The 13,410-nt window shown below is 51.0% G+C and overlaps 1 protein-coding gene across 1 annotated transcript; it reads left to right on the top strand.

The window, feature by feature from the left end:
- Window positions 1–5,441: 5,441 nt before the first annotated feature.
- Window positions 5,442–12,923, top strand: LOC102282182 (transcription factor CP2). Its single transcript, XM_070357323.1, is given in 9 exon segments — window positions 5,442–5,445; window positions 6,766–6,848; window positions 7,617–7,752; window positions 7,842–7,915; window positions 8,638–8,705; window positions 8,707–8,738; window positions 8,854–8,960; window positions 11,304–11,453; window positions 11,709–12,923. Coding segments are annotated over 9 exon segments (861 nt in total). The 3' UTR covers window positions 11,916–12,923.
- The last annotated feature ends 487 nt before the right edge of the window (window positions 12,924–13,410 follow it).

Raw genomic sequence — 13,410 nt, forward strand, 5'->3', positions numbered from 1 at the left:
AGGCATCGGTAATTATGATTTTATGGAAATATAGAAGGCTCTTACGCAAGTGCCTGACACACTTCCTGGCTGTGGCTTCTGGGACAGCAAGGTCCCCAGGGCCTGGAGGAGGGCCTCTCCACCCCTTGGAGCTCGGGACACTGGCATACAGCCACCCTTCCACTGCCTGTGGCACTGTCCCTAACGCGCCCTGAGTGAGTGGCCCCCTCCCTCTGTGCCTCAGGCTCCCTGGAGGGGCACAACATGGGCTCCAGTGTGTGCAGCCCCTCCCCCACCCCACCAGGCTGAACTGTCCTGAAGACCTGTTTTCCCGGGAGGGGGATGTTTCCCTCTCCTCCAATGAGAACGCCTCTCTTTCCAAGAAGATGCCCCTTCTATGCGGTTTCTGTTCTCCTTGAGGCTGGGGACATAAGGCTGATGGCGGCCTGTGGTGGGGAAGTCATAACCCCCGGCTGCCCCTCCCAGGCCCTATACCAGTTTGCCCAGCCCCCTCCCCCATGCCTCTGATGTCCTGAAGTCTCCCCATACCCACCCACAAAGCATCTGTTACCAAGGCAACAGCAATGTCATCACTTTGGGGTGAGCAAAGAGGTGGAGCCCAGTGGATGGGGTGGGGCTGTTAGGGGTTAGACTTTTGGAGATATGAGCACCTGGGGCCCCCAAACTCTTAAGGGAGGCTCTTTTGCTGCAGAGGGGCCCTGGGCACACACTGGGGTGCAGACTGCCCCTGAGACCTGGTGGGAAAGCCGGAGGATGAAGTCTGGAAGGAACTGGATCCGGGTGTTAGAGGTGAGGGTGACTGGCTTTATTAAGTGAAAGAAGCATGAGGGTGATGATGTGACTACACTTGATCTTAGCCAAAAGGCCGAGAAGCGATGAGGGTGATGATGTTAAAGAGAGGTTGAGGCAGGCAGGATGGGGCCCGCCTAAAACTCCTCCCTTAGTGTTCAGCTTATTAACTCCTTCAGGGCAGAGATTTTCTGGCTGGTTGTCTAGACTGTTGAAACAGCAGCTGGAGTTCCCGGGGCCAGCCTGGACCCACACCGCCCCCTGCAGGCCACACAGAAACTAGCACTGTATATCTTTCGGATAGGAGCGTGTAGGTGGGCTTCCCAGGGGGCGCCAGTGGTAAAAGGACTTGCTTGCCAATGCTGGAGACACAAGTGAGGCAAGTTCGATCCCTGCGTCAGGAAGATCCCCTGGAGGAGAAAATGGCAACCCACTCAAGTACTCTTGCTGGGATAATCCCATGGATAGCAGAGCCTGGCAGGCTACAGTCCATAGAGTCGCCAAGAGTCAGACATGACTGAAGCGATTTAGCAGATGTAGGTGGGGCCTTTAAGAGTCTACATTTGTGACATCTAAACCATGGGGTCCTACTAAATGCCTAGAGAGGCTTTGGGCTCCGGAGGTCCTTGTTTACTGCCTTTGAAGCCCTCTTGTAAATCCTGACCCAGAGAGTGCCAACAATACAGGGGTTCCCTCTGAACAGACTTGGGGGTAGGGAGCAGTGGGAACAGAGATGTGCCTTGAGCTGAGCTGACAGAGGCCATCAAGAGGGCTGGAAGGCAGAGGGAACAGCCTGGGCAAAGCCCAGGTGTGAAATAGAACAGACTGTTCTGGAAGTGCAGGACTGTAAGCAAGGGAGAAGGGGAGTGGTGAGAGGGAAAGGCAGAAGAAAGTGGGCCAATGGCTGTGGATGCTGGGCCAGGAAGATGGGTTTTCCTGCACAAACAGGCTTCTCAGACTCACTCATGGGAACCCAGGTGAACAATCTAGGGGTACCATGGGGCATGAGGAGGGAGCAGGTGGGCAGAGTGGTTCACCCAGGACTGGAAAGGAATTTAAAGACAAGGCTCTATATTAAGTGTTTGTGAAAGCCTTGCTTTTGAATCCAAGAATATCCATATTAGTTTTCCCACTAAAAAATGATTTTAGGCACTTTCCCTGATGCTCCAGTGGTTAAGAATCCATCTTCCAATGCAGGGAACTCAGGTTCAATCCCTGGTCGCAGAGCTAAGACCCCGCATGCCATGAGGCAACTAAGCCCATGTATCGCAACTAGAGAAAGCCCGAATGCCATGATGAAGACCTAGCACAGCCAAAAAAATTTTTTAACAAGCACTAACCACTGTGTACCACTGATGCCTGAAGATGGGTGTGGTTACCCAGGGGTTTTCATAGCCCAGCTTGAGAATGTCACCAAGAGTGATGATGGTATGGTCATTCTTGTGTCACAGGAACATCTCTCTGGTTCCCAGGGGCAGCAACATGGAAACAGAGCCAGAGTAGTGGGCTAAGAGCCTTCTAAGGGGATGGCCAGGAACGAGTCTTGTTTTGGCCTGGGTGCATGGCAGTGAGGTGACTCAGGGTCCAGCCCACTCTCACTAGCTAATCAGTTCAGTTCAGTTGCTCAGTCATGTCTGATTCTTTGCGATTCCATGGACCACAGCACGTGTGCCAGGCTTCCCTGTCCATCATCAATTCTCAGAGCTTGCTCAAACTCATGTCCATCGAGTCAGTGATGCCATTTCATCCTCTGTCGTCCCCTTCTCCTCCTGCCTTCAAATCTTCCCCAGCATCAGGGTCTTTTCCAATGAGTCAGTTCTTCTCATCAGGTGGCCAAAGTATTGGCCACTAGCTAATAACCTTGGGCAAATTGCACAGACTGTAATTGGGACCTTCTTATCTCAAGAGGTGGTCGTAAGATGCAGTGGGACCTGGAAGATCGAATACCCTAGAAAAGCTGTTTCCTTGCAGCCTTCACTGCTACTCATCCCAAGGGAATTCTCAAGTCATAGCCACACCTGAGGAAATCACAATCCTGTATCCTGTCTCTCTGCCATCATTAGTCCCCCAACCCCCATTCTACAAAACCAACCGCAGCAGCCCAGCCACTGTCATTCATATTTGGCCATCTTCAGAGCTCACGGGCCAGGAGTGGAACAGAAAGCATTTTGTCCCCATTGTGCAGCTGGAGAGGCTGAAGCTCAGAAAGGTCAGAAGTCCCTCATCAGAATCCAGGTTCCAGGGTCCAATACTTCTTTGAGAGCTGTTGAATAAATGAATGCACTTATCATTCAAATCCCCACATCAGCCCCTTTCTTTGCAGGAGGGGGAGTAGGCCTTACTCTCCAGCTCCTCTAGTTGGAGTGTTGCTTGGAGACTCGTTTCAGAATTCCATACACATTTGTCAGGCAGAGTGTGTCATACAGTATGGTCATTAGGAGAAAGGGTAGTAGTTCAGGCAGCCTGGGTTCAAACCCTGGCTGTGTCTTGTCTTAGCTGTGTGACCTTGAGGTAGCAACTTAATTTCTTGGACCCTCAGTTTCCCCATCTGTATAATTGGGGGGAGGTAGGCAGTGATAATAGAATAATAGAAAAAAATAGCATTTACCTTAGAAGGTAGATGGAAAAGCACTCTGAAGTCACACTGAACACTAAAGAACTGTTTGTTAAATAAGCAGACCCTCTACATTTGTGTGTTATATAAATAAACCTACACTTTCAAGTGTTAAATAAATTAACCTGTATAATGGACTAGGCACTGGAAATATATAGAGAAAAGGACATCTATATTGGGACTTTGCTGGCAGTCCATTAGTTAAGACTCCCCATTTCCACTCTAGGTGATGTGGGTTCTGTCCCCTGGTCCCCTGGTCAGGGACTTGAGATCCTGATCCCACACACTGTGCAGTGAGCCCACAATAAATAAATAAAAAGACACCTACATTTACTGAGCACTCAATTATCATCTCATTCATTATTACCCAGCCCTGTGGGGTAGAGGTTCTCATCATCCCCTTTTTATAGTTTCAGCACGAACCTCAGAAAGGTTTAGTTTCTTACCCAAAGCCACACAGCTGTGCTTGCACTCAGGGTTTATCTCGAGAAACATACTCTTCAACCTAAACACTAACCCATCTCTTAGTCTCTACTTTCAAGGGACTTCCACTCTGATAGGAAAACAGACATTAAGCAAAGTGAACAAAGAATAAACTGCATGTCAGATGACTGCTGTGAAGGAATTTGGTGAAGGGCTGAGACACATGGAGAACATAAATGCCAACTGGCCGGGTGGCAGAAGGGTTTTAAGAAGGAGACAGTGGACTTCCTTGGTGGTTGAGGGTTCAGAATCCGTGTGCCAATGCAGGGGACATGAGTCACGCCATGGGGCAACTAAGCCCCAGGGCCACAAGCTTGCGCATTGCAACGAAGAGTAGCCCCCACTCTCCACAACTAGAGAAAGCCCACGCCCAGCACCAAAGTGCAGCCAAAAATAAATAAATAATTTTAAAATATATTGTATATAAAAAAAAGGAGGCGGTAACTTTGAAACATGAACCGAGTACCTTTCCAACGTGAGACTTCCTAATGGTGAGAAGAACTCTCAGGAATACAAGGCTGGGGACTCAAAGACAGGTCTGTGCCTCCTCAAACTCTAGGGGCTGCTGTTCAGTATGATGCCTTGTGGAGTTGCGTACCTAGAAGCCTCAGAAACAGTTTGTTGGGAAAAGAAATCACCCTACTACTACTGGCCTATAATTGTAGCCCAGCTGGTAAAGAATCCACCTGCAATGCAGGAGACCACACTTTGATCCCTGGGTCAGGAAGAGTCCCTGCCTGGAGAAGGGAACAGCTATCCACTCCAGTATTCTGGCCTGGAGAATTCCATGGACAGAGGAGCCAAGCAGTCTACAGTCCCTGGGGTCTCAAAGAGACACGACTGAGCGACTTTCACTTACTACTACTAGGTAGGTTCAGTGAATGGATGAGGGACACTCCTCTCAGCCCCTCTTCTTCTGAGGGAGCAGTAGGCTTTACACTCTAACTCTCCAGGTTAGAATGTTGCCTGGGATAAAAGACAAAACAAAACAATACATTTTGGTTAGAGGAGGACAGTGAATTATTCCTTAGCAATTTTTACAGAAAAAAAAGTTACTTTCTTGGCTTAGGGTAAGGAATAACCCCAAGGGTATTATTAGGATCGAGTTATGCCATGCCTAGACAATGATAGAGCTGTTTGGATGTGAAAAAAAATCCACCTTAAAAAAACATATCATGCTTTGGGACTTCTCTGCCGGTCCAGCTAAGCCTTCCATTACAGGGCGCAGGGGTTCGGTCACTCGAGGGGGAATTAAGATACTGCATGCCTGTGGTGCAGTCCCCCTCCCCAGACCAGCTCCTGGTGGTGTCCTCTGAGGGGTCCACACCAGTCTCCGCCTTTTCTACTTCCATCCTCCATAACAAACCACCTCCCACCACCTACTCATTCCTTCACCCCACTGCCACTTCCTCATCCTGCTCCACCCAGACCAGGGCCACGCCCTGCCTCCTCACCCTTCCTAGCCCCTTCCTCTGGCTTTCTTGGTATCTTGCTCTGTCCAGCCTTGGAGGGTCCCATGGTGGGGATCTTCTGGTCTTGAATCCAGCTTTGGGCAATGGGTGAGTCTTGAAGTCTTAGGGGTCTTAATGGGGATCTTGGGGACTCAAAGTTTCTTTGGCCCCCATTGGCAGGAATGTTCCCATCCCCTTTTCTCCTTTGGTCTGGCTTCATAGGAGAAGAATGTAGGTACAGGACTGGGGGGCCAGGTACCTGGAGGAACCCAGCCCATTGTGTGTGTGTGGGGGGAGTGGGGGTTGGCGGGGAGGGAGGCATACTCTTTGGTTTTCCTTCTCCCTTCCTCTGAGGAGGGGTTGCCAGAATCACAAAGCCTTGATAGTTAGGGTCACAGGAGGTCAGGCCACATCTTTGGAGCCCTGTGTCTGCTCTCTGAAACGCCCTTATCTGTTTACACCAAATACAGTAGTGGGAGGTGGGGGCAGCGGGCTGGGGCTGACTGTGTACAGTGACAACGGGAGCTGAGCCCGAGGAAGGGAGCCATCCACAAACACAGCCTGCTCCACACCCCAGGGCAGAGCGCCCAGCTGGACCCCCTCCCCTTCTGCCTTCCTGGGGAGGGGGCCATCCACAAACACAGCCTGCCCCACGCCCCAGGGCAGAGCGCCCAGCTGGACCCCCTCTCCTTCTGCCTCCCCAGGGAGGGGGCACTCCCAGGCCCACCCCCCTTCACGGGTGTGCTCTCCTTCCCATCACCACCCTGAGCTGTCTCCAAAGCAAGCTGGACTATATTCTGTAAACTCCAGTCCCCTAGCCAGGCAGCCCCCAGTGACAGGACAGGTGCTGGGCCATCACTGCCCCTCTATGGGGGGAGGCTGGGGGGTGGCCAGGGGGAGGCCAGGGGGAGCAAAGGCCCTTTGTAGGTCCACGTGACGCTGTGTGTCTGTTTGTCCTGTCTCCTGGAGTGGTCAGGCTCCTAGCCCCCATAGCGTCCTGTGAGGGGTCCAGGCAGTCGGTCTCCAGGAATCATCTTGGCTTATGTATCTGGAGCTAATCTCTTAGCTCCAGGGTGCCCCTCATGGTTCCTGGGCCTCTTGGGGAACGTTGAAGGTGGGGTTAGTGGATATCCATCCCTGTGACTGGTTTTGCTGCAAAACTGTCTCCCCTTTGAGTTAATGATTGGTGGGGAGCCCTAGGGACATCATTTCTCCTTTCCCCCCCTGGGCAGCTTGGGCTGCCTAACAGGTCCTGAGTTTCCTGGAGCCCTGGTTGCTCAGCCAATAAGGGGCTGAAGCCTTGCCCCACCCTTCTGTGTGTCCCTGCCTGTGTATAAAGCCTGGGGCCCCAGGTGGATGGCCCAGGGGGTCCAGCCCAACCCAGTGCTGAGCTCTCTGCGACACAGCTGGTCCTGCTCGCTCTCCCAGATGCTGTTTTGGCACAACCAGCTGGAGCACCTGTGGCCGAGCCCCAGGGAGCTGTACCGTGGGCCGCCAAGCAGCTTGCTCAGGTAAGGGCCAGAACCCCTCCCTCCAGCCCCCGAGGAAGGCCCTGATCTGATTTGTGATGGACACAGTAGGGCCATCTGTTTCAAGCTGAAGATTTTGGGCTTCCTGCTCTTGGAGGGTGGTTGGTCAGGGCGTGCATGCTCAGTCATATCCAACTCTTTGCGAACCCACTGGGAAATGGTCAAATGTATCTGGAATTTAGTGGGTCCCAGGACATCTCAAAGCACCCTAACCACCCACCCACTCAGGACACATGTTGGGCAGTCACTGGCCATCAGGCAAGCCTTGAGGTTGCAAATTGCCACTTCCTTCTCCAGGGGATCTTCCTGACCCAGGGATGGAACCCGGGTCTCCTGCATTGGAAGCAGACACTTTAACCTCTGAGCCACCAGGGAAGCCCAATTTGGTGTGTGTGTGTGTGTTAGTCGCTTATTCGTGTCTGACTCTTTGCAACCCCATGGACTGTAGCCCACCAGGCTCCTCTGTCCATGGAATTCTCCAGGCCAAGAATACTGGAGTGGGTTGCCATTTCCTTCTCCAAATTGATGGCAGATGTTTGCAAATATTGTAGTGTTGGGGATTTGCACCTTGAGGGATGTCTGCTGGAGGCCAGAGCAGCTGAATGGGGACCCCTTAGGCCCTGGCTGCTGTAGGGGTACCTGCTTCAGCAAACTGTAGGCTCCCTGGAGGGTGAATCTGGCAGAAAGAGTCAAAGCCTCTTGGAGGAGGGGGTGGACAGGGCAGAAGCCAGCCGTGCCTTCCTCTCTCAGGAAGAGCTGGCCAACATCCCCCGAGCGGAGCAGCCCTGCCCCGTGTTCCAGTATGTGCTCTGTGCAGCCACTTCGCTGGCACAGGTGAACCAGGGTGCTCTGGGCCTGGGGATGGAGAGGGGCGAGCGGGGTGCTAGTGGGAGGCTGGACCTGGGGTGGGCTGGGGGTGGCAGGCAGCCTCTCTGCCCCTGAGAGGGGTGCCCACTTCCCCTCAATTTCTCCTAGGCCAGTCCTATGAGGTACAGATGCTCTGCAACCCCAAACTGGTCGATGCCACTCAGGAGCCCCGGCTGCTGAAGGCAAGTGCCTCCACTCCCAGAACTGGCAAAGGCTGGCTATGACTCTCCCTCTGGCAGGAAGCCAGTGTCACCACAGTGATGTCATTCTCAAGTAGAACCCGCTCACGTCCACCTTTTCTTTTGACCTTCACAACAGCTCAGTGGTGGCGGGAATTGTTGAGGAAAAAGGCACAGTGAGATGAAGTATTATTTTCTCAAGGACACAGAGCCAGTAAATAGCAGAACCAGGATTTAGAAATACATTTACATAGCATTATTCACACACATGATTCCATCTCTCAGGAAAAAAAAAGTTTTTATTTAGCTCCCGTTCTTTGCCAGAAACTGTTCTATGCACTAGAGATTCAGGGGTAAAGAGACAGATGTGGCTTCTTTCCTCGGGGACTTGCGTTCTACTGAGACAAACATGTCATTGAACAATTTAGATACGATTACAAGTTGATTTACAAATCGCAAACTGCTAAGTGCTGTGAAGAAAGAGTGACTGAGTGCAAAGGGATTAACTCCTCCATTTTACAGATGAGGAAACTGAAGCTCTAGGTTACTTCCTCAGTTTCACTGCTTGTTGAGTGGCAGGTGGCCTCTGGACACAGATCTAGTTATTCTAAGTCCTTTTGCCCCATGTGGGTGGGAGGGAAGGTAAGGGAGAGGCTGGCAAGGTTGGTTTGTCCCAGAGGTGGGAGCTGGTTCCCAAATGCCACGGCACCCTCCTGTGCCCACAGAGCATGGTGCGTGTGGTTTTCCACGACCGGCGCCTGCAGTACACTGAGCAGCAACAGCTGGACTGGAGGAGGTGGCCTGGGGGACCGTATCCTGGACATAAGTGACTGGGGAGGGACCAGGGCCCTTCAGGGCTGCTGTCTGGCTTAGAGGCCCCTGTGGATGGGGCGGGCGGTGGTGCTGAGCCCTGCTCCCTGCCTGCCAATCTGTGCCTGCAGATATCCCTCTGTCTGTGGGGGTGCTGGAACCCCAAGTGCTGCCCTCACAACTGAACACCGTGGAGTTTTATTGGGACCCGACCAAGAGGACCTCTCTCTTCCTGCAAGTGAGTCTGAGGCTGGGACAGGAAGGAGGCTGGAGGTCAGATGAGGGTGGCAGCAGCCTATATGGAAAAGAAAGGTGAGCTTGGGTGGAGGTCAGAGGAGGTAATAAGAATGAATCACTTCCAGAAAGCACCATGAAGAACAAAGGTGGACACATTTGATTGAATGTCACCGTAGGGAAGGACTTGTTAAACATTAAGGTGATGGAAGAAATGACAAGACACAGGACAGAATTTAGATTCATAGAAAGTAATGGTCTGCAAAGTGCAGGCAAGATTAAAAGGAGACATCACATGGGGAAAACAGTTGCCACATATAACATACATGATGTTATATTTTAAATATATAAAAATTCTCATACATTAAAAAGAAAAAGTATATGAAAGCTCAATAGAAAAATTGGCAAAGGATATAAGCAATTTATAAAGAAAGATACAAATTGCTAATACAAGTAGACAGTTCAAACTCACAAAATGTTAATAATGCTAATTAAAACTACATGTATATATGTACACACACACACAGCTTCCTTGGTGGTTCAATGGTAAAGAATCCACCTGCCAATGCAGGAGATATGCCTTCAATCCCTGGGTCAGGAAGATCCCCTGGAGAAGAAAATGGCAATCTACTCCAGTATTCTAGCCTGGGAAATCCCATGGACAAAGGAATGGCAGGCTACAGTCCATGTGTTGCAAAGAGTCAGACATGACTTGATGATTAAACAACTATACACACACACACACACACACACACACATGCAAACTGGCAAAAACAGACAACTTACAAATTGATGTAAATTTAGTAAGTATGTGGGCAAATTTTATTAAATTTAATATTCAGCTATTTTCCCAGCCTACCTCTGCAGTGCTGAATAAGCCATTTTTAGCAGCTATTCATGCCCCTGCCATTTTTTATATTAAAAGATATTAATCAAAATGTCCATCAGATAAGGGTGGACTTTGAAATAGGTGTTTAGTAGTTTATAATGGAAATTGTGTAGCCATTATAATGATGTCTTGGAAAAAAAAATGATGTCTTAGAAATATTTCATGACAAGAGAAACTGCTTTCCCATACGTAAAGGCAGAATGTAGACTTGTGTTTAATGTTTGATTTCTATTTTGCAAAAATAAAAGTGTGTGTATATAAAAGTTGTGTTTTTTTCTTGCGCAGAGAAAAGATAGAAAGAAACAATACTTGAATGTTAACAGTACTCTCTGTGAGTGGTGGGGTGATGGAGATGCCTGTATCCTTTGTACTTTTTCAGTGCTGTACTGTACTTAGTTGCTCAGTCCTGACTCTGCGACCTGATGCACTGTGTAGCCTGCCAGGCAAGAATACTGGAGTGGGTTGCCATGTCCTCCTCCAGGGAATCTTCCCAACCCAGGGATATGAACCCAGGTCTTCCACATTGCAGGCAGATTCTTTACCATCTGAGCCACCAGGAAGCCCGAGAATACAGGTGTGGGTAGCCTATCCCTTCTACAGGGGATCTTCCCGACTCAGGGATTGAACTGGGGTCTCCTGCATTGCAGGCAGATTCTTTACCAGCTGAGCTGCCAGGGAAGCCCCCTTGCATCTTCTATGTTGAATAGATTTCCTTTTATAATAAAAAGTATTGTCAAAATTCACATATAAGTCCCTTTTTTGAATGTCCTCTGTACTCTAAGCACCTGGACGAGGAGCCAGGTGGATATGGCACAATTTCAGTTCCACTACTTCTTGGCATGGACCTTGCCTGGGTAATGTAATCTCTACGAGCCTCAGCTTCCCTACCTGTAAAGTTGGATTCTTTAACTGTTCTTCACAAGATTGCAGGAAGGCAATCACAACCACTGTAGTGGTTGTGCAGATCAGGAAGGCTTCCTAGAGTAGACTGCTAGGTTTAGCAAATAAAATACAGGACACTCAATTTAGATAAATTTTGAACTGGTAACTTTACCCTGGAATGGAATGTATGGGCTCAAGTGTGAGCAGAGAGAGCTTTCCCAGTAGAGGACTCTAGGGACAGCTATGCAGGTGTATTGGGGTGATAAGTAGGCTAGATGAGTGGGTCAGTGGGTTCATTGATGGGAAGAAGAGCAGCCAGGCAGAAAGGCTTGACTTGTCTCTTTAAGGTGCTTGAATGCCACGGTTAGGGACTTTGCTTCTCGTCTCATAGTCTTAAGGAGACACTGAGGGATTTTGAACCAGGGAAAGAACCTAATAAGGTATACCTTAAGAATAGACACTGGTTGGGGATGGAAAGTTGCTGTGGCTGACAGGTGGCAGACAGGTAGCAGGTTTCAGGTGAGATCCCTTGAATATGGGCAGGACCTAGATAGTCACCCTTCTTTTCCACCTCAGGTTCACTGCATCAGCACCAAGTTCACTCGGAAAAAAGTTGGGGAGAAAAGCATCCCCTTCTGCCTCCAGATCGACACTTTCAAGCCCAGTGACAAGGAGCTTCCGCTGGAGCACCTGCATTCAGCTGGCTGCCTCCTCAAGGTGTTTAAGGTGCGGGCAGCATGGGGCCCTTTCCCCTCCTTCCCTCCCTCCCTCTCAGGGCTGTCACCCTGCCTTGCTGGCTGTGTGGATCTGACTTGGCATTGGGGTAGACCCTCACTCAGCCTGCAGACCCTGGACCTGGGACTGTTTCCTTCTCTGTACACAGACGGATGGGGCTTGGTCTCTTTCTCAGAGCCCTTCCTGTCATGAGAAGTGGGCAGGTAAGGAGGGGAATGCTGACATTTCCTTGTCATCCTCCTGCAGCCCAAAGGAGCTGACCGGAAACTGAAAACTGACCGGGAGAAGATTGAGAAACAGCCCGTGCATGAGAGAAACAACTATCAGACAGCCTGTGAGAGCACCATCTTCATGGAGGTATGTGTGCTGGGCAGTGGGGGCCGGGGGGGAGAAAACATCCTCATTGTACACGTGGGGAAACTGAGGCCTCAGGTGTTGCGGCTCTCTGCATGATCATCAGCACCCCCACATACACACCAGTGAGTCCCCGTTTCCTGCGAGGACAAACTGCAGTGCCTATAGTTGACGGTTCCCAGGAGCAGACGCTCACAGCCTGCCTCTCCTGTGCCCTGCTGCTGCGACTACCCGACTTCTGCTCCCTCTTCCTGGTGCATCTCCCTTGCTGCTGTAGCTCCTCCAGAAGTTCCCCAACTCCCAGCCAGACCTGAGGCTAGTTTAACTCTCTTCATTGTGTGGAAATCTGATCTACCTGTGAGGGGCTCCTGGGGCAGGGACCAAGTTTGGCCCAAGGCCTGCCAACAGTCACCACTGCACTCCTGAATGTCCAGGCTAACCTTGCTGTTTGTTTGCCCCACAGTGTTCACCGTGGCCAGAGCCCATTTCAGGGGCCCACCTGCCTCTGAGCCCTTTTGCTCTGACCTCTCCCCACTCCTGCAAGCTCCTGTCCCTGGAGAGGTGAGGCAGGATAAACACCTCCTATCAGCCCCTGGGGTGAGAGTGAAGAGAGAAGCCCTCAACTCAGGAGGCCAGCGAGGGGCAGGCCCAGGGGTGCCACTGAGGGAGCTTCTGGGGAACAACTGGGTGACACCAGGACAGGCCTAGGGAAGTGGGGGTAGGAGACTGGCCACCCTGCTCCTCTGAGCCAGACTCCCTGCTCCCCCATAGGCTCTGCTCCTCACCATCATTCGCCTTGGACACCTTGGGGGGCAGCCTAGCTCTTGTGAGTCTTCCCCCTACCCCCAACTCTTCCAAAGCCTTCTCAGCAGTTCCCTCTTTCTCCATAATAGGGTGGCCCTGCCCCCTGGTGGACAGATGTGGTATGGCCACAGATCGCAAAATGGTTGCCTGATGGCATTGGGCACGTCCCTTGGGCAGGATGAGCCTCCCTTCTCAGACTTGGGACCCCCAAAGGCAGGGATGTTTCCCCTCCACCTTGTTCTCAGTCCATGGGACCATGGTGTCACTTGGACCACTCTTTATGCCTCAGGGTCTGAACCCCGGAGCCTCCATCCTAGAGACACAGCAGTGGTTGCTCATCGGCACTGGTTCTCCAGCTACTGGCGGTTGCTGGCCAGTTTCACTGGTGAGGCTGGGATCTGGTCCACAGGTAGGGACCAGACCTGGAGGGGACTGAGGGCACTCAAGCAGGAAGCCTGTCTGTCCTGGCTTGCTCTGTGTCCTTAAACTAACTTTTATTTAGAACTAATTGTTGACACAGCATAATGCTTGCTAGGCTCTCTTCTTGTGGATTATCTCGTACAATTTATAATTACCTCTGAGGACAGGGCTCAGAGAGGCTAAATAACTTGCCCAAGGGCACATATCTAGCCAGTGGCAGAGGTGGAATTTGAATCCAAGTCTGACTCCCACGTCTGGATATACTAGGGCTATTTGTAGACTAATAGTGGACCGTATCCCTTGCCACCCTTGGTCTCTGGCCTCTCTTCCCCTAATCTAGCCCTGTCTGATTTCTCAGGCACTGATCTGC

Source organism: Bos mutus, chromosome 19, assembly GCF_027580195.1.
Source record: "Bos mutus isolate GX-2022 chromosome 19, NWIPB_WYAK_1.1, whole genome shotgun sequence".
In the NCBI taxonomy this organism is placed as follows: Eukaryota; Metazoa; Chordata; class Mammalia; order Artiodactyla; family Bovidae; genus Bos; species Bos mutus.